General features: G+C 43.6%; 7 protein-coding genes across 7 annotated transcripts; 4 read left to right on the top strand and 3 right to left on the bottom strand.

Annotated features, from left to right (window-relative positions):
* The first annotated feature begins 1,373 nt into the window (after positions 1 to 1,373).
* BCIN_13g00620 (hypothetical protein) lies at positions 1,374 to 5,860 on the top strand. The gene is made up of 3 exons (XM_001546020.2): positions 1,374 to 2,361; positions 2,420 to 5,630; positions 5,684 to 5,860. Exons 1-3 carry the CDS (start codon positions 2,096 to 2,098, stop codon positions 5,687 to 5,689), a joined length of 3,483 nt encoding a protein of 1,160 aa, XP_001546070.1. The 5' UTR covers positions 1,374 to 2,095; the 3' UTR covers positions 5,690 to 5,860.
* A 1,105-nt stretch (positions 5,861 to 6,965) lies between these two features.
* BCIN_13g00610 (hypothetical protein) lies at positions 6,966 to 7,372 on the top strand. Its single transcript, XM_024696619.1, has 2 exons — positions 6,966 to 7,055; positions 7,110 to 7,372. The coding sequence occupies exons 1-2, from the start codon at positions 7,032 to 7,034 to the stop codon at positions 7,311 to 7,313; spliced, it is 228 nt and encodes a 75-aa protein (XP_024552432.1). The 5' UTR covers positions 6,966 to 7,031; the 3' UTR covers positions 7,314 to 7,372.
* Positions 7,373 to 10,061: 2,689 nt separating this feature from the next.
* On the top strand, positions 10,062 to 11,185 carry BCIN_13g00600 (hypothetical protein). The gene is made up of 4 exons (XM_001546017.2): positions 10,062 to 10,431; positions 10,584 to 10,752; positions 10,877 to 10,985; positions 11,064 to 11,185. The coding sequence occupies exons 1-4, from the start codon at positions 10,177 to 10,179 to the stop codon at positions 11,110 to 11,112; spliced, it is 582 nt and encodes a 193-aa protein (XP_001546067.1). The 5' UTR covers positions 10,062 to 10,176; the 3' UTR covers positions 11,113 to 11,185.
* Positions 11,186 to 12,248: 1,063 nt separating this feature from the next.
* BCIN_13g00590 (hypothetical protein) lies at positions 12,249 to 14,377 on the top strand. Its single transcript, XM_001546016.2, has 4 exons — positions 12,249 to 12,730; positions 12,822 to 13,682; positions 13,740 to 14,106; positions 14,164 to 14,377. Exons 1-4 carry the CDS (start codon positions 12,422 to 12,424, stop codon positions 14,283 to 14,285), a joined length of 1,659 nt encoding a protein of 552 aa, XP_001546066.2. The 5' UTR covers positions 12,249 to 12,421; the 3' UTR covers positions 14,286 to 14,377.
* Positions 14,378 to 14,547: 170 nt separating this feature from the next.
* On the bottom strand, positions 14,548 to 16,179 carry BCIN_13g00580 (hypothetical protein). The gene has a single exon (XM_001546015.2). The coding sequence runs from the start codon at positions 16,037 to 16,039 to the stop codon at positions 14,630 to 14,632; it is 1,410 nt and encodes a 469-aa protein (XP_001546065.1). The 5' UTR covers positions 16,040 to 16,179; the 3' UTR covers positions 14,548 to 14,629.
* A 1,117-nt stretch (positions 16,180 to 17,296) lies between these two features.
* BCIN_13g00570 (hypothetical protein) lies at positions 17,297 to 19,305 on the bottom strand. The gene is made up of 5 exons (XM_024696618.1): positions 18,961 to 19,305; positions 18,890 to 18,904; positions 18,433 to 18,834; positions 18,188 to 18,371; positions 17,297 to 18,132 (listed from the first exon to the last, which is right to left on the bottom strand). The coding sequence occupies exons 1-5, from the start codon at positions 19,204 to 19,206 to the stop codon at positions 17,588 to 17,590; spliced, it is 1,392 nt and encodes a 463-aa protein (XP_024552431.1). The 5' UTR covers positions 19,207 to 19,305; the 3' UTR covers positions 17,297 to 17,587.
* A 2,051-nt stretch (positions 19,306 to 21,356) lies between these two features.
* Positions 21,357 to 27,422, bottom strand: Bcrco1. The gene is made up of 6 exons (XM_024696617.1): positions 23,998 to 27,422; positions 23,592 to 23,685; positions 22,582 to 22,928; positions 22,067 to 22,525; positions 21,818 to 22,013; positions 21,357 to 21,734 (listed from the first exon to the last, which is right to left on the bottom strand). Exons 1-6 carry the CDS (start codon positions 26,511 to 26,513, stop codon positions 21,534 to 21,536), a joined length of 3,813 nt encoding a protein of 1,270 aa, XP_024552430.1. The 5' UTR covers positions 26,514 to 27,422; the 3' UTR covers positions 21,357 to 21,533.
* Positions 27,423 to 27,608: the final 186 nt, after the last annotated feature.

Genomic DNA, 27,608 nt, shown 5'->3' with positions numbered 1-27,608 from the left:
ATGAATGTGAGTGCGAGTGTGAGTGCGAGTGTGAGTGCGAGTGTGAGTGCGAGTACTGTGACGTTCGGAAATATATGTGCAGAGCATGTAGGGTGTGTACCTGATATGCGGTGAGATGTTATTTTGAGAAACTCTTGCAGCAGGCAATGGGAGATTTGGATGCAAAGTACATGGAGGGAGGTGAAGCCTCCAAATATTTGAATCTGAATTTTGGGGTATGCGATTCGTAGCGACCGGCGAAATAGTGATTGTTGACTAGAAGCATTTAGCAATTAATTAGCATTTATTAGCATTTATTAGCATTTATTAGCATTTATTAGCATTTATTAGCATTTACCATTTACCATTTACCATTTACCATTTAGCACACTTGTTAATAACTCTTTGACTCTCTGCGTCCATGTGGGCGTGACCCGTGATGCCGTTGCCCTCCCTTTCTCTGATCGATGCATCGTCCCAGTTGGCGCAGTTTCTAGTCGTCATAAGCTTGGTACCACCGCCTTCGCATCGCACCAAGAAGTGTCCTAAAATAAAATAAAATAAAACAAATTCGCTCCCTCGATGCCCAGGTGTCAGTCAGGCAAAAGGGTGTTTGAAGGAGAAAGAGCTTGGTACCGGAATCCACCATACCACGCGCCATGGGCCGACGGACCTTCACTACCACAGCAGACAAAGGGCGAAGAGCCTTCGAGAAGAAAGCTAAGTTGAATGAATCGAACAAGTGCACGATGCTAGCACTAGTGAAAAAGGCAAAAGAATAGTAAAGAGCCGGAACAGAACGGTCGAATCAAATGCCGTCGCCTTAATCCATCCCCCTTAATGGCTGCAGTTGATTGATTGGATTGATCTCTTTGGGGGTCGATCAAAGACGTGCGACGTATATAAAAACTCCATTCACGCGAGGCCATCCGTACGTGAGGGAGGCCACATTACTCTGATTGTATTGTGTGGGTGAATAAGATTTAACTAGCAAACTTAGACGTGCACTACTCGTAACCAATACAGCTTGCACCCCATCCCGCATCGATGCCATACCGTTCCGTCCGTCCCTCTTCTTGCCTGACCGTCCTGCGAGCCATATTCCTGCGAGCCATATTCCTGCGAGCCACATTCTCCTTGTATTGTCATCGCCCTCCGTCCTCCGTCCTCCGTCCCTCCCGCCGTTCGACGGGCCACCAGATTCCCTCGCATTACCCAGAAACCAAGGACATCCCGTCAAGGATCTGCCTTTCCACCTGTGCCCATTTTCGTCCAAGCAGCAAGCTCTGGTGGTTTCAGCACAGCGCACTAGAGGGCAATAAGCGAATGCCTTCGAAAGACACGGTCCATCTCAACAATCCATGAATATCTAATATCTCCCTCGTCTTCCTCTCGACCCAGCTTAATAAATCTTCACTGCGAACAACTACCATCACTTTCTCTCTCGTTTTGTACCTCGGGCTCACTTCATAATTTCGTCCCTCATGCCAGCACTTCTTCTTATGTATTAATGAAGGTTTGTATATTGAAACGGAAACTCTTAAATCACCAATTGTCAACAGAGGCCATCCTTTCACACGAAACCCTTTCTTCCATCGTTCAGTCCCAGATTCTCGAAATCCCGCAAAAAGCTATAATCTAAGCACAAATCTCGTCTCGGTATCATCCTTTTGCCATCAACACCAGACTTTGTACTTTCACAGGACGACCGAGCCCTCATCGGATCATCAATCCTTCCTTCAATTCAATCGACGTATTCAATTTTAACTTTTGTTTCTTGCCGGAAGCCATTGATTTGGCCCATTGAAGAGTTCGCCGTCTAAATTAGATCCTCCTCTTTTCCACTAGAAGAATCTTCTCGAACAACTCCGTCGACCCTGCCAACACAATCTTTATCTAGCACAGAGTTTACTTGGATTGAATACTTGGGCACTCGTATTACTAGTTCACACCAACGATTTAATCGGACCTAAATTCCTTGATCTCGACGGGCTGCCAAGACGATTGTCAAAGCTACGACGTAAAACAAGACATCATCTACTGTTGATTTCGGAATAAACTGATCTGTCATCTCTCGTGCAAAATCGAGAGAGTTTTGCAGACCGAATAATCTATAATGTCAAATAAGAGATCTGAACATCCTAATCTTACCCATCTACCGCAGTCGGCCGCTGGTTTCCCTCGATCGGGTTCCTCAACGGCCAACACCTCCCCCACCGAAGCTTCGACAGGACTTCCTTCCTTGAGATCGCCGTATGGCGCCCTACCCTTAAATTCCGCAGGCAAAATGGCCAGCAACACGCGATCGGGAGCTGGTTCTCCATCGCATGATCAGCTTAACACACAGTCAAGTGCTAATAGATATCCTCCAACCGCAAAAAGGTATGATTTTTCTCTCACTATTTAATTATCACACAAGTACTGATGGCATCATCGACAGGACACGAGAAATTGTGCAAGAAGGGGGTTTCACTAGTAGCAATGTCTGGGGACCTCCAACCAGTGGCAATTCTACCCCACTTCGAGAAACTATACCAGAGTCTCCCACGGATGGATTTCCAGACTTTGCCCAGTTGCCAACGACAGAAACGATACCGACACGTCGGGGTCGTGCTGGCACACTCCCATCTCGATTTTCGTCAGGGGGGCCTTTGAATGCAGCTCCAGGTCTGGGTCTTTCGTCGAAGACATCAAGACCCACACCTTCACCGAGTCCATTCCAATCTGCAACAACAAATCTCGGCGATTTGGGTGATCCATCCACTAGCACGGGATTGTTGAATCGATTACGTTCTGGTTCAACCCCTCAAAATCCCCAGTATAAAACGTCGCCTTTTGGTCACCCATCACTTTTCACCAATTGGGGCCCATCTTCAGGCGGCCGTGAACGGACCTCGACCTTGCACAGTATTGCTAGTCAATCCTCCAACGGCATTGATTCCCCAGGACAATCTTCATTCTCGAGAGATGGAAACAATGATGATAAGATACGGACTCTCGATTACCTGGGTCTTGCTGAAACTCCACAACCTCCTCGAGCACAACTGGCAAATCCCATATACAATCTTATTGATGCGCACAAGGCAAATCGTTTCCGTTCTTACTCTGTCAACGCCAAGGAGAAGTATGCTGAGGATGAGGATGATGACGACTATTCGGGTCCCATGACGCCCTACGAGCAGGCACAAGCAGCTCAAGCTCAAGCCGCTGCTATGCTACATATGCAATTGGCCCAGAATAGCGAGCAGATGCAACGACACCAGCAAATTATGCAGCAATATGTCAGCCAAGCTTCTGCAAGTAGACCAAGAGCCAGAACTGCCGGTGTTCTCGATTCACCAAATACACGGTTGATGCGTGACTATTATCCTGCAGCGTCGTCTCGTCTTGGTAACACTATTACTGCCTCTGAGTTGAGAGAAGCGGATGAGTTCTCGGGTCTTCCAGAAGCTGTCGCCGCAATGAGTCTAGGACGTTCAAACAACGCAAATGAACACCTTTCACCCAATGACAATTTGGAGGGACCAACTAGTGCTCTTTGGCTTGGAAGCATTCCATCATCAACAACAACCTCTACCCTCACAGAATTGTTCAAAGTTCATGGTCCAGTCCAATCGGCAAGGGTTCTCACGCACAAGAATTGCGGGTTCGTCAATTATGAACACGTTGATAGTGCCATAACGGCAAAGGCTATGATGCACAACAAGGAAATTTTCCCAGGGGCAGGACCAGTCAGAATCAACTTTGCTAAACCTGTATCTCCAGCAACAACACCAGGTCCTGACGGAGCATTTCCTTCGCCAAGCCCAGATCCTTTCTCTAAGGGTTTGGACTCCGGTGCAAATGTGACCGACGCCAATGGTGCCTTGGGTGCTATCTCAAGACCTGGAACTACTGAGCCTCCTTCACCACGACTCCAGGACATCGAGATTGATATTTTGAACATAGTTTCCGAGTTCGGAGCCACTGCCGAGGATAAGATCAAGATTGGCCAAAGCCTCAAATCCTCAATCTCATATGACAAATGGCAGTCTGAAATACCAGCAATTGCAGAACCAAGCCACAGTAGAGTTCATGATGCTCCTAAGCTCAGAGATATCAGGAAGCGCATTGACAATCAAAGTTGTTCGCCAGCCGAGATTGAGGCTATCGCTATGGAAATGCTTGAAGAAGTTGCCGAGTTATCGTCTGACTATCTCGGAAACACTGTTGTCCAAAAGTTGTTTGAACATTGCTCCGATGATACCAGAGACCTTATGCTTCAGCAAATTGCTCCTCACATGGCAGAAATTGGTGTACACAAAAACGGTACCTGGGCAGCACAAAAAATCATTGATGTATGCAAAACCCCCAAGCAGATCACTATGATAGTTCAGAATCTGGCGCCATACACTGTGCCATTGTTCCTTGATCAATACGGTAATTATGTTTTGCAATGCTGCTTGAAATTTGGTTCGCCTTACAATGACTTTATATTTGAAGCTATGCTTAGCAAAATGAAGCCTATTTCTGAAGGTCGATATGGCGCCAGAGCTATGCGAGCTTGTCTCGAAAGTCATCACTCTACCAAGGATCAGCAACGGATGTTGGCAGCCGCCATTGCGTTACACAGCGTTCAATTGGCTACCAATGCCAATGGTGCTTTGCTTTTGACTTGGTTTTTGGACACTTGCACATTCCCACAACGTCGATCTGTTCTTGCACCTCAGTTAGTACCAAACCTTGTCCACCTTTGCAAGCACAAGGTTGCATACCTCACCGTACTCAAGGTCATCAACCAAAAGTTAGAGAACGATGCTCGCGATCAAATCTTTCAAGCATTGTTCTTTTCAAAAGATGACGAAACTCTCGAAGCCATTTTATCCGACCAAGCTTGTGGTGCTACATTGATTTTCAAAGTACTTACCACTCCATTCTTTGACGAGTCTATTCGAAGCAAGGTCGTTGAGAACGTTCGAAACGTTTTGCTTCGTCTCAAGGCACAACCAGCACAGGGCTATAAGCGTCTCATGGATGAGGTTGGATTGTCAACTCGTAACGGTAGTGCCGGACCAAGCAGAGAGCACAGTCAACAGCAACCAATTGACCGTGCTCGACCTGGATCACAACAAAGTCAAGTTACTGGGCAACACATGCCTCAATCACAATACGGTTCCAATCAATATTATCCACAGATGCAACAAAACCCACCAATGCAGCAAAATGCATATGACATGGGTATGGGTATGCAAAGGACTGACAGCATGGATTCCAACGTTCAACCTTTCCAACAATTCGCGCTTCAAAACTCAATGTTTCCACAATCGTCTACTCCCATGATGCAACCAATGAACATGCAACAATTTCAATACCAAAACATGAACATGGCAAGAGGTACTCCTCCGATCAGCAGCTATTATCCTACCATGCAATCAGGATTCGGTGCATTTAGTAGTCCACAATTAGCAGACCAATATCGAGGAATGCAAAATGCCAGCCCTATCCAACCTCCATCACAGCAGATGAGCCCGGGACCAATGCTAGGACAAAGCTCATTTGGAGCCCCTGGTCTCAACAATATGGGAATGGGTATGGGAGCATATGGTTTCAATGGTTTGCCTACACAGAACATGCAGTATATGCAAGAACCAGTTAACAGTCGACGTGGCAGAGTAAGTTGAATTCCTAATCTGATACAATGATGCAATTCTAACCTTGCTTACAGAGATAAATGCACAAATTGAAAATAAAAGTTTGTTTTATGGGAATTGGTGTTTTGATTTACAATTTCTCTACTCTACGAACGATGAACCAACTTTTTGCCTTCACGACCAGAATCAAATCTTCAAGACCGACGATTTTGCCCAGGTGTCAAAATCTTTTTCGACCAAAACCAATTTTATGTTCCTTGTATATTGTTCCTGTTTCAAAAAGATTTACGATTGGAGATTTTTCGGGGATGTTTATTTCTTTTAGTTTTTAGCTGTGATGAAAACAGCAATTTACTGTTCCCTCTGATGCATGAATGAGTCATGAGTGGGTGGGGTGGGGTGGATGGGATAGTTCTCGGTGATGTTCTGATCACTGATCACGACAGAAAACGAGAGCTCAGGGATGAGATTGACTTCTAGTCGAAAGATTTAAGAGCAGAAAAAGGTATTGGAAAGCCGATCAACAGTTGACGATAGGCCTCCTAATACCTCTCTAGCTCTAGCTGTCCAAGAAATGGATTTTGTTGGTGTATTTTAGCACTTGCTATCTTTGATCTAGTATTTACTGAATCACCATCTCGGAATGAGCATTACAAGACGAATACACAACAAGAATTAAGCTTGTGGAGCACTAGGATTTGGTATGGTGGGATAAAATGACATGATTTGGAAAGGCGTATAAATATGGTGGGGAGGTTTTTCAAGAAATGTCAAAAAAAATTCTTAAAATGCTAAAATGAAAAAAAAAAAAAAAAAAACCCTGAAAAGAAAGAAATGATAGATGGCGTGTATTATTGATTGTATATACTGTTGTAAAGTTATTGTTAATTGATAATTGTTTTGAGCTTAAGACTTGTGATGAATGGTGAGAAGTGAAGTAACTAAATAAGACTTGGAGATGTGTGAGGATTTTAGTCATCGATTTTATGTCTTTCATGATTTAGTTGTACTTAACATGATGCACATTAACCTCACAACTTAATGTTGATGTGATGTATATTTGAAAAGAGCCTATGTCTATCTCTATCTCTAAGTGGAGGAATGAGGGAATGGAGTGGAAGATTAGTAAATTCTACTACGTTGGATCTTGTGGTCTTTAGTATGAAGGATGTGGAGTTTTTGAGGGGGGGAGGGAGAAAGGGAGAGAGATTTGATGGTAAGCGATCGAGCGAGCGAGCGAGCGTATTGTATCAGAACGTGCTCTCACACTGGAGTGAGAATTTGGTGTTGTTAAGAAGTCAAGAAAGAGGTATGTGAGTTGAGTTGAGTGTGTTGGGGGGGGTGGAGTTTTGAGTAGGAAGAATTGCAATTGAGAACTGGAGAAGTGCGAACTAGGAACTAAAGAAGTTTTGCTATCTTGAGATGGCGATTTGTAATTCATATTATGTATGTACTGAGTGTTTTCTTTCTTTCGTTCTTTTGCTAACACTCAGAGAGTAGATATTGATTGTTCTAGGAAGGAAAGGAAAAGAAGAGAAGAGAAGAGAAAAAAGATCTGATGATGATGATGATGATGATATATATGTGTGGGTTAGAGAGAATGGTTTGGATGGAATTCGACGACCTGTTCATACTTGCCAGGGCTGGGCGATGGAGAGTCTTATTATTGGTGGCAAAGAATGGAAATTGAAAATTGAAAATTGAAAATGGGGATTCTTGTTCATGCAGAGAGAGTGGTGATGGGAATGTAATGGCATATTCTATGGCGGTTTTTTTTTTTTTTTTTTTTACTATGATCTAGCTCGCTTAGAGATTGGAAGGAAGGATAGCGCTTGGAATAAATAACTTTATCGCTCGAGTGGATTTCTGATTCTGGATATGAGAGAAGAATATGAAGGGGGTGATTGTGTTCCGCGGGAAAGAATATTGGCGTGTTGTTGAGTTTTGTGAAGATGGTGGGAATGGAGCTGAGAGTCTGGAATGGTGGGCTCGATTGAGGGAACATCTGCGATGTTTGGTTCTGGAGGGGGCTGGAGTTGGGGTCGATGAAGTGTCTTGGGTGATCGCTTGGATGTTTGTGGGAAAGGAGATGCGGGAGATCATAAGAGAAGTTTGGGAAAGTCCTGTGGATGGGTCTTTGTGGGAAGATTGGGAGAGGAGAAGAGGAGAAGAGGAGACAATTTGAACTTTAAGTGAGGAAGGTGGATTTTATTGCACATATAGTGTACTGAAAATCAATGAGGAAAGAAGCAGTACTGTATGGGCTTTACTTCTACCCAGACAACTGTGGTTACCTAGTTGGGCCATGAATCTTTGAGTTGTCGTTATTAGAGTTTGCGAGAGTTCAAATTGCAGTCTGATAATGAGATGTTCTTTTTAACTTCTGAGGTATTTTAGTTGTTCGAGTATTTCAACATAACTTACGCTTTTAGAGACCTTTGGACATGAAGACATCGGATGTTTTCAAACCTAATCTACTTCTCGCTTCTGGAACTTCAGGAGTCAGGACCCAGTAGATATCGACAAAGGACTAGAGGTATAAAGAAGATGCAACAAGGAGAGAAAATGACTTCATTATCTCTGATATCACATCATGCAGAGTAGAAGCATAGATGATTACTGTTTTGAAAGATGCTTTGAGCTTGGGACAGATGCTTCGCATAACCATCTTTGTAAACGACAATACGGAATGGGGTTGCGTAAGACTTTTGGTAAGGGCATCGGGGTCTATGAGACATGTGGATTCAAAACATAAAGCAACCGGATCTGATAAGCCTCAACAGGGTTCCCCGCCGTATACGAAAAGCACTTCGGAGTTTATTGTAAGAGGCTGAACCAAACATCTCAGCTCATCACAGAATACAGACGAACAGGGACTATACTTCTACAAACATAGTTGTGCATCTCTTCATCTCTCTAGGAACTCCAACATTAACATCGATCTCAAGGAAAGAATACGAACAAAAATCACATAGTCAAGCCGTTACGTAAAATTCTATCATATTCTTTCTCTTTAACTCGGGTCACGATATTGAGGCGGAAACGAACACGGGAAGACGGGAGACTACGATTTGAATTCTCGTATAGTCTCACCCAAAAGCCAAGTCATCAACCTGTCGTGACACAGATGTATGTTTGTCACGATTAAATATTACCCCCAAGATGTTGGCGTGAATGCGTGACACGTGATGATTTCTATTACCCCTCATGCGACGCATTCCACGCATCCATCAATGTCTCACCACTTATCATCCCGCGCCCCACGCCGCAGCAGATTCTGGATATAGGGCTGAAACATATATCCATTATTAGCAATTGCTAACCATTATCTACGCATCCGCAAAATGGCTATTATCGGAAGATATCGTGATTGGATTTCTTTCATGTCAGCCCCGCGCGCTCCGCAAAGTTTCAGTTGGTGATGGTTATGCCAAGAACACATTGAGGAGAAGATGGAGGAGGCGGAAGAGGCGAGGTGAGTGAGAGACACGTCATGTAGGGTTTATTTTTGGCGGAGAGATACTCTTAGAACGCTCAGGATAACAAACGTGAATAAGTCTGGATTTGTTTGCTAGCGAAGAGTTGAGCTAGGTAGGTAGGTAGGCTTACTTACGATGGAAAATTTCGACCACTAAAACAGCATGCGTCAAAGTACGATAGTAATGTATTGATACTTAGAGGTAATACGCATGATTTCACGTTGTACAAGAATCTACCCGCATTCCACAAAAGCCTAATTCCGAATATCAACATTGGAAACGCATTCGGGAATTGAATCATCTCGTAATATGCACACCAACCAACAACCACGCCTCGTACATACTCTTGGTTTGTCTCAGTAGAAAGCTGATTCTCTCAGCCATATTCAGATGAGCCTCATGCCTCACCGTTCTCACGTCTTCTTATTACATGAGAAAATACTTCATGGTCTAGCGATTGCCAGTGTAATATTCGGTGAAAGAGGCTTATTTTAAGCCTGGTTCTAAGTCTGGTCAAGTTTTTGAGCATATTCTAAGATCTTGGACTTGATGCAAGCGTAAATCATGCTTAAATCTAAGCCCAAGTTCGTATGCAAATGTCAAGTGATATTTTAGCTGAAAGTTCAAGTGGTAAAGCTGCGTGCTGTCAGATGTCTCTGATATGGGATTTTTACGTTTGAGAGATAGAATATGGTTAGAACTTGGGTTTCTTTTCTGTCTTTGATTCGGCTACCTGCACAAACTGCACGGGCTGCGTGGGAACGCTGATTTTGAGGTCTGGGAAGAACAAGGTGAGTGGTTTTTCTAGTGGCAGTGCTATTACGGTGGGGACGTGGATGAGATGGTGATGTGAGACTTTGTTGGGGCCTGTTTATAGGTTTATGTTTACTGGGAGGTTATTTGATGCGATAAATACATGGAGAGAGGTATATATAGATGCTCGACTTCCTATTCTATATTCATCTTCACCATCGCAATCAATACATTTCCTCATACTACATCAAGCTTGCAAATCATCATCAACACTTAGCAACCAAACCTTTCAGCTCAAAACTCACACCACATAATAACACCACTCCCAGATCAAAATGTACTTCACAACTATCGCTACCCTCGTCGCCTCCTTAGCTCTAACCTCCGCACTCCCTCTCTCTCCACCTCTCAACACAGCGTCTCTTACCTTTCATGGTGCTGCAGGTGCTCAATACACATTGTCTGTTCCGCTCGATGGTTCGACTACCAGCACCAACAATGCCTTGAGCATTTCTTCTATCTCTACAGATGGCTTTGATGTACAGAACAACTGTAGGATTCATGCCGTGGACTACACACCCGCTTTGGTCGTAAGTTTCTGCTCTTTTGCTGATCAACTCTTATCCTTTTCCTATTAATGTACCACTCTCCCATGCTTTCTATCATATGTCATGTTATCCTGCCCAACTCAGCGGAAAACGATGTCATATATCCAGAAGCTTGACTCTGATCGTCTAAATAGCAAGGACCACCAAATACATGGCAAGTCGGACCACCTCAAACGATCATCGATATCTCCTGTACAAGCGGAGGTTCTCCTTCGGGTCAAGTGATCAGCATCGAATTAGATGGAGCTGCAGATGCAAAATATTTCATTAGTGTACCACTTGGCGGAGGACCAGTTTATACCAGTATGTATTACCTATTTTCCCTTCGTTTCTACTCTTTCCTACCTCCTTGCAATCTCATCCTCTTCCCCTCAAAACTCCACAAACGTAACGCACGTAAAAACAAGCACTAATCCCCCTCTCACAGACAACGCTCTCTCAATCTCCCAAGTCCGCTCCACATATAATATCCCCAACTGCAAATTCGATACAGTCGATTACACGCCAGCCTTTGTACAAATCGCTAGTGGTGTTTGGTTAGTACTTTCATTTCTTCACATCCATTTGTTAAATCTCAAAACTCGTTTGCTGATGAAATTCTTTTCCATCTTTAGGAACATGGGACCTCCACAGACTGTTAGAAGTGTTTCTTGCCCTGCATAGATAAACTTGTGCTCACTCGCTTCCCCTAATAACCATCAAGCTTCTTCGACTCTCGAGTCACGAGTAAGGAACACTTGACGTGAAAGGGAAGGGATATCATGAAATGAGATGCAAGAAGCAAGACAGGGCAGGATGAATTTCTTACAATTTCCTTAGCGCATTAATGACCGACGCTCCTTTACGAAAAATCGGTATTTTGACAGAGGAGGACTGAGAAGACTAAAGTAATGAAATGGAAAACAGAAAGGGTTCGCACAGCATACGCATCAGCACGGAGTTACACGCACATGAGCACACAGATATGAATATGGAACGGATTATGACGGGATGATACACACGATCTTTACAGTTTAATTCTCGAATACCTAGGTAGTCTTTATTTGTTTCACATGGCACAAATTAGCATAAATGCTAAGATATTATTATTCTCCAACTTTTTTTCTCGTGCCTAGTTCCTACCCCGTATTCTACACTTGTATACGTGTTATAAACCGCTATACAATCAATACAGAATATCAAAACATGGAAAGATCACTCTGTCGCGGGGAAAGTCTATAGATGTCCGGGATCACACCAGTCGACAAGATGAGTTGTATCGATTAAGGGAAAAGTACACCAAAAAAAAGGGGGGGGCATTATCTCAATTCCTCTTGATTCCCATCAATAACATCCTTTCTAGAAATCCAGTCCACGCAATCCAGAAACCTCCCCCCGAAACACCAATCCATCCTACGAAGAACCGAGCCGGAGAGTTGACCGGAGAGTTAATTTTTTGCTTCGTTTCCCATCGTAGGCTTTGTAACCTAACCTAACCCCACCCCACTGTGGGACCGGAGGTTTGAGCTCAACCAATCAATCAATACATACTAACTAACATGGGTGTGAATTCAGGAAGGCATGGCATTTCATGGAACATGTCGAGCAAGGAAGGTTCCACATTTCTCTACTCTCTATTTCTGTCTCTGGGAAAGATATTGAGTGCGGGGATTTAGAGTGCTCTATTCATGTTAGAGCTAGAGATAAAGTTAGACCCGAATTATAACAATAAATGAAACCGGAACCGGAACCGGGACCGGAGAGTTTACAACATTATGGTGTTTACGCATGTATGACTTCTAGTTTCCTGTGGGCTGCTCGAGACGGATTCGATATTTCTGATTTTAGAGAATGTATATATGGGGCTAGAAATATCCTCTTGAAATACTATTATCCAGAAGCTCCTTCATCTCCAAGTTCCAATATCACTTCATTTGACTCTCTTAGTCTTTACACTCAAAATCCATTCAATATCCACCTCATCATCATCAAAATGGCTTCATCCTCCTCCAAATCCACATCCACATCCTCTCCAAAACCCTACATTGCACTCTCCGCCCAGAAGAAAGCTGCACAGCGTTCCCTCATACCCAAAGAATGGCGACTTTCCACCGAGAAATACCAAAGCATGTCCAACGTGATGGAAGTCCCGCTTAGCTGCGGGCTTTTGGACGAGAATGAATATCAAATCACTTCCGACTACGACGCCACTGCACTTCTTGGATTGTTGAAGAAGGGAGTCTTTACGGCAGAGCAAGTGACCATTGCGTTTTGCAAAAGAGCTGCGATTGCTCATCAATTGGTGAGTTTATTCGTGGCGTGTCCGTTGAAGATGTCAAAAATATTGCAATGTCCAATGGAGAAAGAAAATTAACAACTTTCAAAACTAACAGACAAACTGTCTGACCGAAATATTTTTCTCCGCAGCAATCGAAAGAGCCAAGATGCTCGATCTCCAATACGCCTACTCAAAATCAACCGGCAAACCTCTTCCTCCCCTATTCGGCCTACCCATTTCCCTCAAAGATAGTTTTGATGTCGCCGGGTACGACACCTCAACTGGACTAGGCTGTTATGTAAATTCTCCCGCTTCGGAAAATAGCGCACTGGCTGCTATGCTTCTCGATTTAGGTGCAGTTCTATACTGCAAAACCAATCTTCCCCAATCAATCATGACAGGAGATAGTCACAACAACATCTTCGGACGAACATTGAATCCACGGAATAAATCGCTAACAGCAGGTGGAAGTACTGGGGGCGAAGGTGCACTCCTTGCTCTTCGAGGCAGTATTTTAGGTGTTGGAACGGATATCGGTGGAAGTATTCGTGTTCCATCGGTATGTAATGGTATTTATGGATTTAGACCTAGTGTAGGGTTGATTCCTCATGGCGGCGTAAAAGATCTTACTCCGTCAGGGACAGATGGTGTTAAGTCAACTGTCGGACCAATGGCGACTTCACTCCGGGATTGCGAACTACTTCTTAAATCAATACTTCAAGCAGATACCTGGAAGTATGATAGTACTGCGATTTCGGTTCCATGGCTAGAATTCAAGCCCACATATAAACTCCGAATTGGTGTTGCTCAAAATGATGGAGCCTTTACTCCATCACCCCCAGTTCGACGCGCTTTAAAGCAAGCGGTTGATCTCCTCAGTGACAACAGCAACGTTGAAATTATCTCTATTGATTTACCTGACGTCACATCGATCTACCAAGATTTCATCAGCTATATGACACTATCAGGAAGTGATGTAAGTTCAGAGAATCTCCGATTAACCAACTTCAGACATGCAGGCTGACTTCAAAAGTACTATGTAGAACAGTTCGAGCGAACAGGAGAGCCAGCGATCCCATCCCTAGCAAAAACCGGCCTTCTATCAGTGCCAGGAACGACTTTACAAAGCTACTTCGAATTGAATGACCGACGAGCACAGACCGCGAAAATGTATCTCAAGCTATTTTGCGATAACAATTTAGACGTAATTCTAATGCCTTCTGCAGCGCACACTGCAGTTCCATTGGACTGTTGGTCGAGAGTGGCATATACGTGCTTGTGGAATTATCTTGATTATCCAGCCGTTGTGATCCCGGTAGATCAAGTGCAAGACACAGACTTGGCTGATGATTTGAGTAACGCCAAGTTTGGCCCAGATGATGAACAGATTTATAGATTGTGTAAGTGTCAATATCTCCCCAACTCAGTATAATCCAGGCTAACATATATTCCCGAAGACACCGGCCCCGAACAGTACAAGGATGCACCAGTTTGTGTGCAGCTTGTGGGATATAGACACAAAGATGAAGCTTTGCTGAAGGCTGCAGCTACGTTGGACTCGATCATAAACAAGGTGTAGAGTAGTAAAATAGGCCATGAGGTTTTTCGACCATTAGAACTGTTAGAATATTTATGAATGTTTCTATGAAGCTCAAAATTTTGAATCTCTCATTGTGGACCTGCGGTCCAGAGTATAGGCAACTATGCGCCAGGTTCTTGTTTTATAAATGGCGGGTAGCTATTCACCAGATGAACTCCTGGATTTATCGTTCGGACTGAATTTTCTCTCCTAGCATAGCTCTCTTGGAACAGTTCCTTGTCTAATAATTAATCTGCGAAGCTGTTAAACTAGGACAAATCTATATGATATTTGTAACAATAAAAGACTAGAATTATCCTTCATAGGAAAATTAGCTACATCCATTAGCCAGTTGAACAAGTTGCAGTAAGAGCATTCAACACAGGACAAGGTTTGTGGATTGAATCAAACCACCTGGTTGTAAGATTTGAATCTCTCTCATGCCAAACTCTCGACAAAAATGTCTTCGTTGCCTTTTGCATGAATTGAGCGAAATTATCCACGCAATCATCTACGCGCTCAAGCGTTTTGACACGTAAATGTTCCCCTCTGACCTCAACAGCAGCGATGATAAATGGCAATGTTACAAACCGCATAGGTTTTTTGGTGACTAATTTTGCCATCTCAAGTTCCATCATTACTTCTTTTGACCAGATTTCCGCTTGAGAATCTTCCTGGCCAAAAGGATATCGTAGCCGATGACCCACTAGGAGAACTCCCAAGCGGTAGATTTTGGCTTGCGCAAGGAGATGAACGATTTCCGTTGAATCAAAGCACTCAATAAGTCCATCCAATTGAGATGGCTGCCATGGCTCCACAATGCAATGTATGTCATCTAGCTGCTTTTGCAAGCGAGCCAAGTCATTCGCGTCGGTTGTGTCAAGAAGTGTGTTGCTGATTACACATAGATCATGATAGTATGGTAACAGAGGTAAACAGAGGCCAAGACGACAGTCAATGACAACAGAGGTTGGTACTCGGATCCTCAGTATCGGCTTTTGTCGATGCATAAGACAGTCCATAGTTTCCAACAGAATCAAAAAGCTTCCCCACGGATCATCTTGTACATCAGAAACTGCTGTTCCCATGAACGGAGTGGTTGTACCTAGACAGTGACGACAAACATCTGGAACTCCAACACCGATTGCGGAAGATATTGAAAAGGCAAGCAAACCTCCCAGAGCATGGCATAGAACTGCATCTTGTGAAGATAACACAGGCAAAGAACGTAAGGCATCCATAGCCTTCAATATATAGCGAACACTGAAAGTTGTGCCCGCACCCCCTGCGGTGCCTGTTTGAATTTGGTTTACTGATAGAGCACATGCGAGAAAAGCATCCCTAAACGATGGTAGAGTACTTGATAGCTGAACAGCGAACAACTGCTGCTTTCCAGCTTGAGAGCTCGGGTACGCGATGAACTGATTGAGATTTCCTGATTGGCTTAGAAAAAATGACAATAACTCCTCCTCTTCTGGCTGTAAACTAGGAAGCACGTTCAAAGATGAATCAATACTAGGCTGGTTTTGCGCCTGTTTTCTGGATTTCCTCGGTGCCAATCTAGTCACCGAGTCCGCATGTTGTGCTCTCCTGCCCACCGGCCGTACAGGCCGTACCGTTGAACAAGTCACACCCAGCCTATCACATCGTGCACAATGGGTTGAGGAGGATGCGCGCTCGCATCTTTCTTTGAGCTCGTAACATCTGTCGCATGCAGTCCTAAATTTCGATCTCCTAGTCACAGCTGCCTGCATGTTGCTTAGAGAGGGAGGGTGGTGTTGAATAAGATTAGGGTTTGAGAAAATTAAGAAGAGATGAATGCTTCAGTAGACACATTCAATTCCCTATATTGAAACGATATTTGAAATAATAAACTTATTTGAAATCATTCTTCGTAATATTTGAAAGAAATCTCTATTCATCACTTCAAGTAGGTATCACTCAACACATTTAGAATAGAAGAAGAATCTCGTTGCTTATCCGCTAGATTATGTAATCGAATCACGTCTTGGCAAATCATGTTGCCCTCAACAAGCATCTCCTAGACACGAGGAGAGAGTGCAATGGTACATTCTGCTTTGCTTTTTATTTATCTTTTGAAAATATAGAATGAGATAACACATGAGATGGGCATCAGAGATGGATTAGATACACTTCTTGAATATATTGGATAAATCTTTCGTGTGGATATGAAGGAAAAACCAAGTCTAAGGCAGATCGAGGACGCTTTGAGAGACCTAGATCTGCTAGAAAAGATTGTATGACATGTGCTAACTCTCGAAAAGGTATCGTATCTACCTACCAACGCCAAGTCCCAGCATCTCCACGGGAGGAAGTTTGTCACCAAAGGATAACTCACAAAGCCGCGATCTGATATTCAGTCCTTGATACCATTGTCCAGCAAATGCGTATCCACACCCTTGTTTATTGTTATTTGTCTTTCCATAAATGTTTCTGCGAAGTGAACTATGTCCATTCAATTTCACCAGGTTTCCTCTTTCAAGAGAGTAAAAAGAGATACGAAATCTGGAAGGTAAGAAAGATGATCAAAGCAAAGAATGCATGACACTATACAAACCCGTGAGGTACTTTAGCAACTTTCTTATTTAGTGCTCGAGGTAGACTGATGTGTAGATTGAAGACTTGAATGTGAACTTTTAGGGATGAAGGGGGATTTCGGTTAATCGTGGGCTCAAAGGTGGATTTGAGGCTTTGAAGTCTAAGAAAGAAACTTTAGGATATGAAAGAGAAACGGAAAGTGATGTAGAAATTAGGTACAGAAGAACAGAGGGTGAGGTGTAAATGAAGGCTGTAGACACATGAGAGCCTGATGGTTGTGACGAGGGACATTATGGCTCTTTCAGAATATTGAAGCTTGAGGTGATCTCATGTGGAGATTATAGTTAGACATCAAGGTTAAAGCTAACAAAGGACGAAAAGGTACAAAGAAAACTTGCACAGGAGGACGTATAGAGGGACGAATAACTGGAGGATGAGTTGAGACACTGAGGTGAAAGCAATAGATAGGATAAATATAAAGACTATATACAGATAATGAAAAGTTTATGAACGCATAATATGGCTAGAGAGAAATGGAGAGAGTAGGCTTGATTGTGTAAGCCATTCAGCTAGGGACCCTCGAACGCAATCTCCTTAAGCGATGTAAAATCTAGAAGTTCAATGAGGTATACTATCTACGCTATTTCTTTAGCGTCTCCACCGCCGTGTACTATATGTTGTATAAACGCAGTCTCAATAAACAATAAAAAAGCTCCAACCCACGATCAAAATGCATACGCAAGTTAATTTGCCACCGTAACTCCCTCCCATCTTACCCTCGAAGCCTCCTCATCTCTCTTTACCTTTCTCGGAACCAACAACCACAATCCAGAGATCGTCACCAAGAGCGCCAAAACAACCGGTTGCAACGCCTTCACCCCCTTCGCCTGGGCAAGCGCCCCCACAATAAAAGGAAATATTGCTCCTCCACTTCCTCCAAACGCAGTCGCAAACCCAATACTTCCAACATGTAATTCCTTCGGCATAAGTTTCGTAACCAATACAATAGCTGTTGGAAATAAGGGGCCTAGGAATAATCCCAGGAATGCTATTGAAATTGCGGAAACGTAGAAGGATGGGATGAGCCAAAAGAGAAGTTCCAGGGCTATGCAGATTCCAAGGTAAACGAGTACGGATGTGAATTCGCCTAGCCAAGCTGTCAGGAAAGCGAGACCTACGCGGCCAACCGTCATACCGGCCCAGAAACCAGTTGAGGTGAGGGAGGAAGAAAAGGTTGTGCCGGAGCGAACTTGGGTCATGAAGGTTACGATCCAACCGCCTAGTGATACTATGATGACTGTTAATATTTCGAAGTTTGGTGATATGGAGAAACGGGAAATTACCTTCAGCTCCTACATAGCCAAAGATGAAGGCTGCGAATATCCAAGTCAACTTATTACTTAAAGCTTCTCGAAGTCTTCCAGTCTTAGCATTGACATCTCGAGGATTCTCCATTGAGTATACTTGACCCGTTTGAGCCCAGAATGCCCATGCCGAAATAATAAGCTCGGAGGCTGCTACTGCTGTCTGTTTCTTATCAATCAACTGTTCTTGATGAGACGGTCTTCAGATCGCAAGCAACACTCACCATGATATAGTAAAAATAATACCACTCCAACCCCGTCTTAGCCAGCATTCCCGCAGCAATCAAAGGTGCAATTGTCCCACCAAGAGAATAGCAAGCTTGCAAGAATCCCTGCATCTGATTCGCACTAACCATGTTACCAATCCAAGCACACCAAGCCGCATCCGCAAGTCCATTACCAATTCCTACAATTACAAACATAACGACAAGAACTGGATAGGGGGGATGGAGTGAAAGTACGATATAGGGGATAAGATGAGATAGTCCTGTGATGACAGCTACACCTCTTTGACCAAACTTGACGTGTACGGAGTCGTTGATTAAGGAGGCGAATGTGTAACCTGCGAAAGGGGAAAGGAATATCAGGGAGATAACAGTGTAGGATAGGTTGTAGTATTGTTCCAGCTTTATAAACTTCTCAGTACAAGAATTGCGATTTGCAAGAGCATATGTGACTTACGTATGGAATCAAAGCCTTCGTTCGTTTAGTATATGATGTAACTCGGAGTGAGAGATGGAGTGAAGACTTACACCATAAGAACCATCATTCATCCCTATGAGAAAGAAACTCCAAAATGAAGCTCCCACTCGATATACATTCTTGGGAGGATAATTCCATTTTTGTAAGACTTCTACAGCGTTGGTTGGCGGAGTCGTGTCTTGTCTGATATCTTCTGGATCCGATTCGCTTTGTACAACTCCAGGATTGGGAACCCAAGGTGAAGAATTATTGGGCAAAGCTTGAAGTTCAACTTCGGTCAGAGTCGTTGTCGCCATGGTTGATGTATTAGGAGTTGAAATAGTTGCAGCAAGGAAAATATGTGGAGGAGGAATGTGAAAATGTCCTTTATAAAGAGACCCGCTTAATCATCAATCGGTGTGTAAAAATGATTCATGCTCATCATAACCATTGTTTGCTTTCTGAACATAAAATGGCTCGCAGTAATCTTCGCAATTATTTTTTCCGGAGTCCTGGGCCAACCGTGATAGACAGTGTGGGGGGAGTGGCTCGAGAGTGGAGTGGGCCATCAACCGGTATACCCTCGAGACTCGTCGACATTGACTAATCGTGATTCAGTATTTCTTGACATATTAATATTGATTGCACATGTCTAAAGAGATGGTCAGTGATGGTGAAGGCAAAAATGCCCCTTCCTGACCTCACCAATCCTCACCTACCAGAAGTGGCTCAAGAGTGGGTCATAGATCTGGCAAGACCTTGACTCGCCGACGACCAATCATCGGTAACACATATTTCATTGCTTTTTAAGAAATCAGCACGGTACCTATCTATTACTTCCAGAACGACGGCATCGAGGCGTTGACAGATTTGTGACGAAAGGCGGGGCCTGGAGAGAGCACTATTGCTTTTTCAACCGTCCAATCGCCATCACCAAAACGTCTCAACAAGCATATTTTCCTTTTTCGGTCTGACTCAGTCTGTGACGCTTCGAAGTATCCTAAAGCCATTGACACCTCTGTGATTCCTACTGGCACTGCAGAAGTATCCAAATCACGAAGCGTCGTCTATCTAAACCCTGGCAAAGGATGAATTTCCTAGCCGGAGTTGACGGGAGCGTGTTCCGAAAGATATACAATCCTTCTCTCTCTACACGAATGCGGTGCTAGGACTTTTTACATGGCGCAAGATCCCCTGCACTGATGAACTATAACATCGCATCATTGGTTTGGTCTATTATTAACATGATTCTCAGCCAGCATCTGCGAATTAAGAACTATAAGTATACCGAAATCCTTCTTAATTACGACTTGAAACCCCCCTTCACTCTCTCAGCAAGAGATTCAATCTCTCCAGGAAATCAGAGACAAAGCACAGAACTTTATCATCTCAAAATCTTTCCCCGCTCCCCAAATCATCTTTCAGTTCCTAGATCCTAGCTCCAAGTTCTCGATAGATGCTCACACCTTACCCATTGAATTACTGTATACTTTTCTTTCCCTTTGCTGCACCCTTTAGCCAGCCAGCCAGCAGCCTTCGATAGTGTTCTACTGCAGTATATATCAAGTAGTATTAGATCAAACACTAAATTTCTACAATGCCTTCCCACAAAATCACATTTGCAGCACACTCAATCACATTTTAATCTTTTTTCTCATCATTCATCTCATCTAATCTGATAGAGGATCACTACCTGGTTTGCTCCGCCCCCTCTCTTCTCCCTTCCATTCCTCCCTTCCCGCCTGGCTGCTTACAGCAGCTACCACGTCTTCCTTCCCCCATCAACCATTCTGCCATCAGATCATCCACCCCAGCAAGAAAATCAAAGGAAACATGAGATCCCCTCTCCATACCATCGCAAAACCAGATGATATGCGATGTAATATAATGTGATCCATCCTTGCCTTCTCTCGACTACACAATCTGTCCATCGACCCATCTAATACTTATTCAAGCATTGATATCTTCCCGTTTTATCTACCACATCACCCACTTCCATCTCTCGTTCAAATCCCTCTCCCCGTCTGATTGCCTACGTCGAAAAAGAAGAAATAGTCGCCGAATCTTATCCGCCATCTTCACACACAGTCCCCTTCTCGAAAATTAAAATCCCTTAAGTCTGCAAAACCCTGAAAAGTCAAAATGAATAAAAACTCCACTTAACGCCATGCTGCACCAATGATTCCTTCCTAAATCCCTCACTCTGATGAGATGCTTTCGCATTGCCTGCGAAGAGTTGTTTCGTATGATGTGTATGATACAAGTCTGAATGAATTTTTGTGTTCCCCCCCATTGATATGAAAAAGAAGCAAGATTGAAAAGTCGCAGCCCAAGTGCGAGAGAAACGGAAAAAGTTGCATGCTGACGCCAATACAACGAAAGGAGAATAGAAGTTGACTAATTGATTTCAGAATGACTAGCTGTGATTCTCAGCAAAACTGCTTGATGAGAAGACATAAGCAGTCAATGATAACACTACGAAGAGGAGAGATGTGATATTTATGCCCACTATACGCCAAGACATTATCATGTGATGACTATGTCACGAGACAAGATTGCATTAGTCCTCAGTTGGTACCATACCCTCATGGTCAAACTAGATCAATCTAAAATCATCCCAATTTGATGGTCGGCAACCAAGAAATCACAAGTCGTCATCTTCATTGTCCACTATCATGCCGTCGTCGCCCTCAACATCGCCAGAGGTCGAAGCTAGACGTTCCTGAAGGAAGGCTGTCATAGCAACCAGAGATGATTTGTCAGCTTGAGTTAATGGCTTTTTCTTGGAGAGCTTGGACGCATCTCCTTTTGCAATTAACTTAATGACTGGCTCATCGGCTTCGGACTAAAGGGTTTTAGGTTAGATTTGTGTTACGTCATTGTGTTACGTAGATTGGAGGCGTAAAGTGTAGGAACAAAATAACTTACAATTAAGGCATCAATCAGGGTTTGTGTAAGATTGATCGTTGGATTTGCAGTGGCCAGATATGCGAGATTGAGAGCAGCTTGCTGTTCATCAAGGCTACGACTGTCGAATTCGGTAGTTTGTAATCGTGGCTTTGGAATAGATGCCCGCCTGTTTGCAAAGCTGCGTTGATTGTAATGTCCAAATTCACGATGAACACTGTACAATCAATTAGTAAATTAAACATGAAATAATTGGAAAGGACAGCATACCGTGAAATGAAGTCAAGTTTGATACCTTCCTCTGGAAGCTTGTACACATGACCATACTCTCTCTGCTCATAAAAGCCACTACCTTGATCTTCATCATCAGAAGTAGCGTTCTCAATCTCGATGTGACCATTATTTCTAACGCCACGAGCAAGAACAGGCTTAATGAGTGAAGCTCCTTTGATCTTTCGGAAACGATGAGCTGGACCTAAAGATCCTGGTACTTGCTCGAGAAGATCATCAACATGAGCTGGACACCTCCAAGATCTTCCAGGCGGAGGCTCTTTCGCAAGTGGAGGGTCCAAGCAATCCAAATGCCATGAGAGACTACAATAAGTACAAGGAATAATTGCCCGACTTGGATTAACAGCTGAAAGGTGACAGCCATGACAGAGAATTGGATTTCCTTTGCTGTCCTTTAGCTTAAAGTAATCCGGGGCTTCATCATAGCCACGATTGTTCCTGTTGTAATGGTTAGTAAGAAGAGCCAAGATAATTACCACCAGATGTAAGCTTACTTTGGTTTCTGTACAACACCTTCTTCATACTCTCCTTCAGTCCCGGTCTTGACGTTCTCAAAATACTCCCGAATTGCCTTTGGAAGATGGAAAGCGCTTGGGTTCTTTCTCTCCATATTTGCCAACAAAGGGCCGAAATAACCAATTTCTTCATCCTTGGATCGAGGAACACTTTGTGCGAGACATTCGTTACAAAACCATTCTTCCGTCGTTAAGGTTGGTGAGTCTGGTGAAAGATCTACACATTTGAAGTGGAAGGAGCGAGTACATCCATCACAACAAAGCAATTTACCATTACCTCCACAAGCCGCACAATAATCGTCGTTTTCTCCGATAGTTCCTCCACCCTTTACACGCATTTGTTAGTTTCCTTTCTTGTAGTAATTCCTTCTTGCAATAATAATAATGACTTAACAAATGAGATGCTTGTGAATGATGATTGTGAAGGTGGCAAAGTTTCATGTGTGGGGGCTGTTCAGGCTCGGCAATTACGGAGATGGATGTAATGTGAATAATCCACGATCCACCATGGACCATCATCAGAGTTTGCGCTATCCGCCCGGACTTGCTGCTTTTTTTTCTCTTTCTTCGACTTTGTCTCCAAGAAAACCCAGCCCCCCAAATATTGAGTATTGAAATACAACATAACGTAATGAAAATTCAATCAGATTTCAGATTCAGAATCCATTGAAATATCATCAATTCCATTACCTTATCGTCACCATTTATCCAAAGATAAGAGGGAGCCCATTAAATGATGGAATATCACGATGATAATGATATTAATGATGACGATAATGGCAATGTTGACGATGAAAGCAACGATATTTAGCAGATGCAGAGAGTGTAAGGAAAGATGCCATGAAGAGTTGAAGGATAGCTAGCAGCTTAATTGAAGTAAAAAGCGACAATAGAGAGCGATGAAGAACTTTACAACATCGTCTAATTCATCATTTTTCACATTGTCGTCGATACCCTCGATGCACATATAGGAAAACAAGATAACTTACTTGTAAATTTGGGTAAAAACCTCCAACTGGACTATCTCTTTCACCGCTTGCTCTCGGGATACCAGCTGAAGGGCCACTCTTTTTCTTCATTGGTCTGTGCGAGGGAAAAGAATTGTTAGCGAATTATTTTCATCATTTAAGTAAGAAAGGAAGATGAAAGAAAAATTAAGTTAAATTCAAGGTGAAAGAAAGTTCCGGTTGTCACACTGTGTAACCATAAAACACAACAAGTAGATCGGCAAGTACAGCAAAGGCACTTGAAACAAGGTGCGGAGGGGCGAAGATAACCGGGGATGCAGGGAACAGAATAATCAAAAAAAATACAAAATCCTTCAAGGTTTGGAGAAAATCGAAAATCTGACGTGATACCGAAAGACATCAAATAAAATAAACTATGGGAACTTACGAAGTTTTGACACGTAGACCTGTGCCATTCTTAGCCTTTCTAGATGGTCGATTAGATGAGGGTGTGCCAGCGCGTGAATTTGGTAATGATCCAGGAGGCAAGTCTGGTTGAAACCCAAGTCCTGTAGGTGAACTCATTTCCGAGTCGTAATTGTTGACAGGAGCAGTAGTAGTTTGTCTTCTACTAGCTCGATCATTCTTAGTGCCCAGTCGAATGGTTTTGGATGGACGACTAGAAGCTGTAACAGAAGCAGTAGGAATGGAAACAGAATCTCCTCCATCAGATGCATACTCGACAGGTCTACGAAAATTTGGAGGAGTGACACTTCTTGGCTGTATATCTGGACGAACAAAGCTCTCAGTTCGTAAATCCTCAGTAATACCGTTGGTAATTTCTCGCGCCTTGCGCTTCCATTTACCAACCATCTCGCTCTCTTCATAAGTCGGGCGATCAACTGCCTGTGTCTTCTTCTTTGACTTGAAAACAATTTGTGGCCTTTTAGGCACCACTGGCTTTAATATTGGCACTGATCCAACCGATGATGATGATGAGGTACGTATTAATTCAGGTGCCATGCTTGGATTGGCCTGATTATTGTCGCTATCGACACGAGAGTTTGAATTGTTGGATGAGTTGTGAGATCTGGTCGGAATATTGATAGCTTGGAAGGATGGAGGCGCGGGTGACGAAGTTTTAGATTTGTTCAGACTTCGACTCTTATTATTGGTTTTCTTTGCCGTGGATGAAAATGTGTCTGATTCGAACCTAGACAATTTTTTTGATTTGATTGGTCGCTTTTGATTAATTGACCCTCCAGCATTTGACTGGGTCTCGGTTGACACGGACGCACCAAATTTGGCGTTGGCATTGGCGTTACCCGCCCTAACAATACCCTGTCCCTTGGATTGCTCGAAACCATCTGAAGGCTTTGCTGTACCAGCATGATTCTGAGCGTGGTCGAAATCCATAGGATCATATTCATCATTATCGAGAATTTGTTCATCCACCGAAGATAATGATGATGAGCTTGAAATTGAGAGTGCTCTTGGTCGATCTGATAATTTAGGAAGTGGGGATGACAATACTACAGCGGAAGAAGAAGCCGACGCAACTCCGTTCTGTTGCTTCTTCGTGATTCCATCAGTTCTATTTCCGATTCCAGGTCCAGTTGCACTTGCATCCGATTTTCCATTGACGTCCTCATTTACGGCTGCAAAACTGTTTCCTTTGTGCTTTTTATTAGGGTAAAGGCCATGGTCTCCCAGTTTTCTTGGAGATCCAGATGTAGAAGCTGGTTTAGCATCTGATGAGCGTCTGACAGAGTCAGCAGTTGTTACCGTTGGAGCTTTGTTGGTAGAAGTAGATGATAATGGCGGAGGTGGCTGAGCGTATGGTGAGGTATATGTCGTCGTTGCCGTCGTTGCCGTCGTTGCAGCCGGTGCTTTAGCATATGGCGAAGCGTATGTAGTCCTTTTTGCCTCGAATATGGGGGCAAAGTGGAATACAGGTTGGACGGGTGCTTGTTGAACTTGACGTCGTGGTCGATGAGGTGCAGGGTCGCTACCATCTCCATTGAAATAATATTCAGCAGCCTTGTCCTTTCTGCCTTCCTTCTTCTTGGTTCCAATCAATCTGTAAAAATCCCGAATCTCTTCCTCCGTAGCCTCCTCGTAGACCTGTTTTTCAACAAGTATGCCAAAATTTTCAGGGTCTTCATCGTAAAGTTCTCGTAAAGCATAGGCAGTACACCAGCGGTTCTCCTCGATCGCGTGAGAGACAGCCAACTCAACAATTCTGGCCGTCTTTCTGCGAGAAGCCGCTTCGACTGCACGAGCCCGACCCTCCCTCTGACGAGCTTCATCTCTTTCATCATATGTATAATTACTCATTTTATGAGCATGATAGGAAGCTGTAGAAGGCGACTCGTTTGGAAGAGGTGTGCGCTGGACTGGAGAAGTTGCATAAATGCTAGGTCCTTCACTTTCGTTTCGTACACTGGGAGGTGCGACACTCGATCTAGTAACACTTTTTCGCGCGCTTCTTGGTTGTTGAGGTGTTGATGGTAGTACGTGTTCGAGTTCTTCAGCTTTCGTAGATGTGGATCTTCTCCGCGAAACGTTCGAGTTAGGTTCCGTGGTATCCATCGCTTCTTGGGGTGCGGCCTGGGGTGTCGCCGATAGAGAAGGCGGAAGTGAATCATCCATCGCTTCCGCAACGCCGTTTGGTCTGCCTCCACTCGCATCTGGTACCTCTGGTTTGGCAGAAGACTTAACAGCTTTTGCGCTCGGTCGCGTTCCAAGTGGTGCCATGTTTGCGACCACTCCATGCCTCTCCATTCCAGCTTCTGCAAATGATGGCATGGGAGCAGGAATAGGAGGTTCCGTCCATTTATCCATAAACGTTCTTTTTCGACCTGTATCTGCTACTGTAGCTGGAGAGGAATTCGGATTACGTTGTGCGGAAACAAATGGACTGGAACGACGAGAGCGTGTTGGGCGAGAATTGAGTTGGCTCATAGCTTCCTCGCTCGTCGCCTCCTGCGACCGACCCGACTCCTATCAATTGCGATGGCAGTCCCAATACAACTAATGAATTGTTAGTTAAGTGATTATATAATTTAAATGGATTTCATATACTTCTCTTCAATTCGCAATCATATAAATGTTCCCCAACGTTGTTTTCAAGGGATATGTACGCGTTGAATTATCGTGGTATGATTGATTTGAGAGGGAAAGAAAGTCAAGTTCTCGCTTCGAGATGAAATCCCTTAGCTAGCGCCCCTTGAGAGCCGAAATCGTTGAGTTACTTTAAGTGCGCGAAACAACGAAAGGCAAATGTCGAATATAAACCTATTGTCCTTTTCAAAAGGTCATAGAACTCCTAAATACCAGAGAAGAATCAATAAACGATTCTGATAGATGATCTTTTCGACGAAAAGAGACCTTATTGAAGAAGAGGTATCCTCCTATTTGAAAGGTGATCAATCGCGTAAAGTTTTCTCGTGCCGTACTCGTATCATGTGAAGAGACACGGTACCGTGAAATAATGAATGAAAAGAGGGGTAGGAGACAACATCGGAGACGAAGAGACAAAATACCTTATTTGTTCGTTGCTACGTGAAAGTGGCGAAATAGAAACAATATGCTGAAGGAGAGCAAGAAGAAGAAAAGGTAGAGGCAGAGCAAGTGGAGAAGTGGAAGAGGAAGAGGAAGAGGGAGAACGTGGTGAATTGAATAGCCTTCTTGCTCTTATCGATACCAAGATGAAATCAATTGATGACCCAGAGAGAGCAAATCGCTTAAGTGCGCTGCTAGATGGATAGGGCGGCACGAAGTGGCTGCAAGCGCCTTTCGTTTGAATTTTCTCCGACCGTCTTTGATGGAATCAATGAGAATGTGCAGTTGGAAAGGTTGTTGAGGAGAATCATTTGGTTGTTGATCTTGAAGACGAAGATGGCAAGCGAAAAAGGTAAAGGAACACTAGGCAGGTAATTTCTGGGCTTTGCCTTCAACCTATTGAATCCTAACCGAGTATTCAAAAAAGAAGGCACTGTACCGATTTACACGTCACTTCACTTCACTTAGGTGAGAGTTATGAAAACACGCAAGAAC

This window comes from Botrytis cinerea, chromosome 13 (assembly GCF_000143535.2).
Source record: "Botrytis cinerea B05.10 chromosome 13, complete sequence".
NCBI classification, from domain to species: Eukaryota; Fungi; Ascomycota; class Leotiomycetes; order Helotiales; family Sclerotiniaceae; genus Botrytis; species Botrytis cinerea.
The sequence above is the reverse complement of the archived record's forward strand: the minus strand, read 5'-3'. Positions and strand labels throughout refer to the sequence as shown.

Excerpts from the sequence above, each read along its gene's own strand:
- BCIN_13g00580 (XM_001546015.2), bottom strand. The coding sequence starts at position 16,039 with ATGCAGGCAGCTGTGACTAGGAGATCGAAATTTAGGACTGCATGCGAC.
- Bcrco1 (XM_024696617.1), bottom strand. The coding sequence starts at position 26,513 with ATGAGCCAACTCAATTCTCGCCCAACACGCTCTCGTCGTTCCAGTCCA. Across the intron at positions 23,686-23,997 it reads GGTCTACGTGTCAAAACTTC|ACCAATGAAGAAAAAGAGTG; the intron begins GTAAGTTCCCAT and ends TCCCTCGCACAG. Across the intron at positions 22,526-22,581 it reads GGTGTTGTACAGAAACCAAA|GAACAATCGTGGCTATGATG; the intron begins GTAAGCTTACAT and ends CCATTACAACAG.
- BCIN_13g00590 (XM_001546016.2), top strand. The coding sequence starts at position 12,422 with ATGGCTTCATCCTCCTCCAAATCCACATCCACATCCTCTCCAAAACCC. Across the intron at positions 12,731-12,821 it reads CTGCGATTGCTCATCAATTG|ACAAACTGTCTGACCGAAAT; the intron begins GTGAGTTTATTC and ends CAAAACTAACAG. Across the intron at positions 13,683-13,739 it reads TGACACTATCAGGAAGTGAT|TACTATGTAGAACAGTTCGA; the intron begins GTAAGTTCAGAG and ends TGACTTCAAAAG.
- BCIN_13g00620 (XM_001546020.2), top strand. The coding sequence starts at position 2,096 with ATGTCAAATAAGAGATCTGAACATCCTAATCTTACCCATCTACCGCAG. Across the intron at positions 2,362-2,419 it reads TATCCTCCAACCGCAAAAAG|GACACGAGAAATTGTGCAAG; the intron begins GTATGATTTTTC and ends CATCATCGACAG.
- BCIN_13g00600 (XM_001546017.2), top strand. The coding sequence starts at position 10,177 with ATGTACTTCACAACTATCGCTACCCTCGTCGCCTCCTTAGCTCTAACC. Across the intron at positions 10,753-10,876 it reads CGGAGGACCAGTTTATACCA|ACAACGCTCTCTCAATCTCC; the intron begins GTATGTATTACC and ends CCCCTCTCACAG. Across the intron at positions 10,986-11,063 it reads CAAATCGCTAGTGGTGTTTG|GAACATGGGACCTCCACAGA; the intron begins GTTAGTACTTTC and ends TTCCATCTTTAG.
- BCIN_13g00610 (XM_024696619.1), top strand. The coding sequence starts at position 7,032 with ATGGCGATTTGTAATTCATATTAT. Across the intron at positions 7,056-7,109 it reads CGATTTGTAATTCATATTAT|ATATTGATTGTTCTAGGAAG; the intron begins GTATGTACTGAG and ends CTCAGAGAGTAG.
- BCIN_13g00570 (XM_024696618.1), bottom strand. The coding sequence starts at position 19,206 with ATGGCGACAACGACTCTGACCGAAGTTGAACTTCAAGCTTTGCCCAAT. Across the intron at positions 18,372-18,432 it reads ATTATTTTTACTATATCATG|ACAGCAGTAGCAGCCTCCGA; the intron begins GTGAGTGTTGCT and ends GATAAGAAACAG. Across the intron at positions 18,133-18,187 it reads TGGCTATGTAGGAGCTGAAG|TATCACTAGGCGGTTGGATC; the intron begins GTAATTTCCCGT and ends CAGTCATCATAG.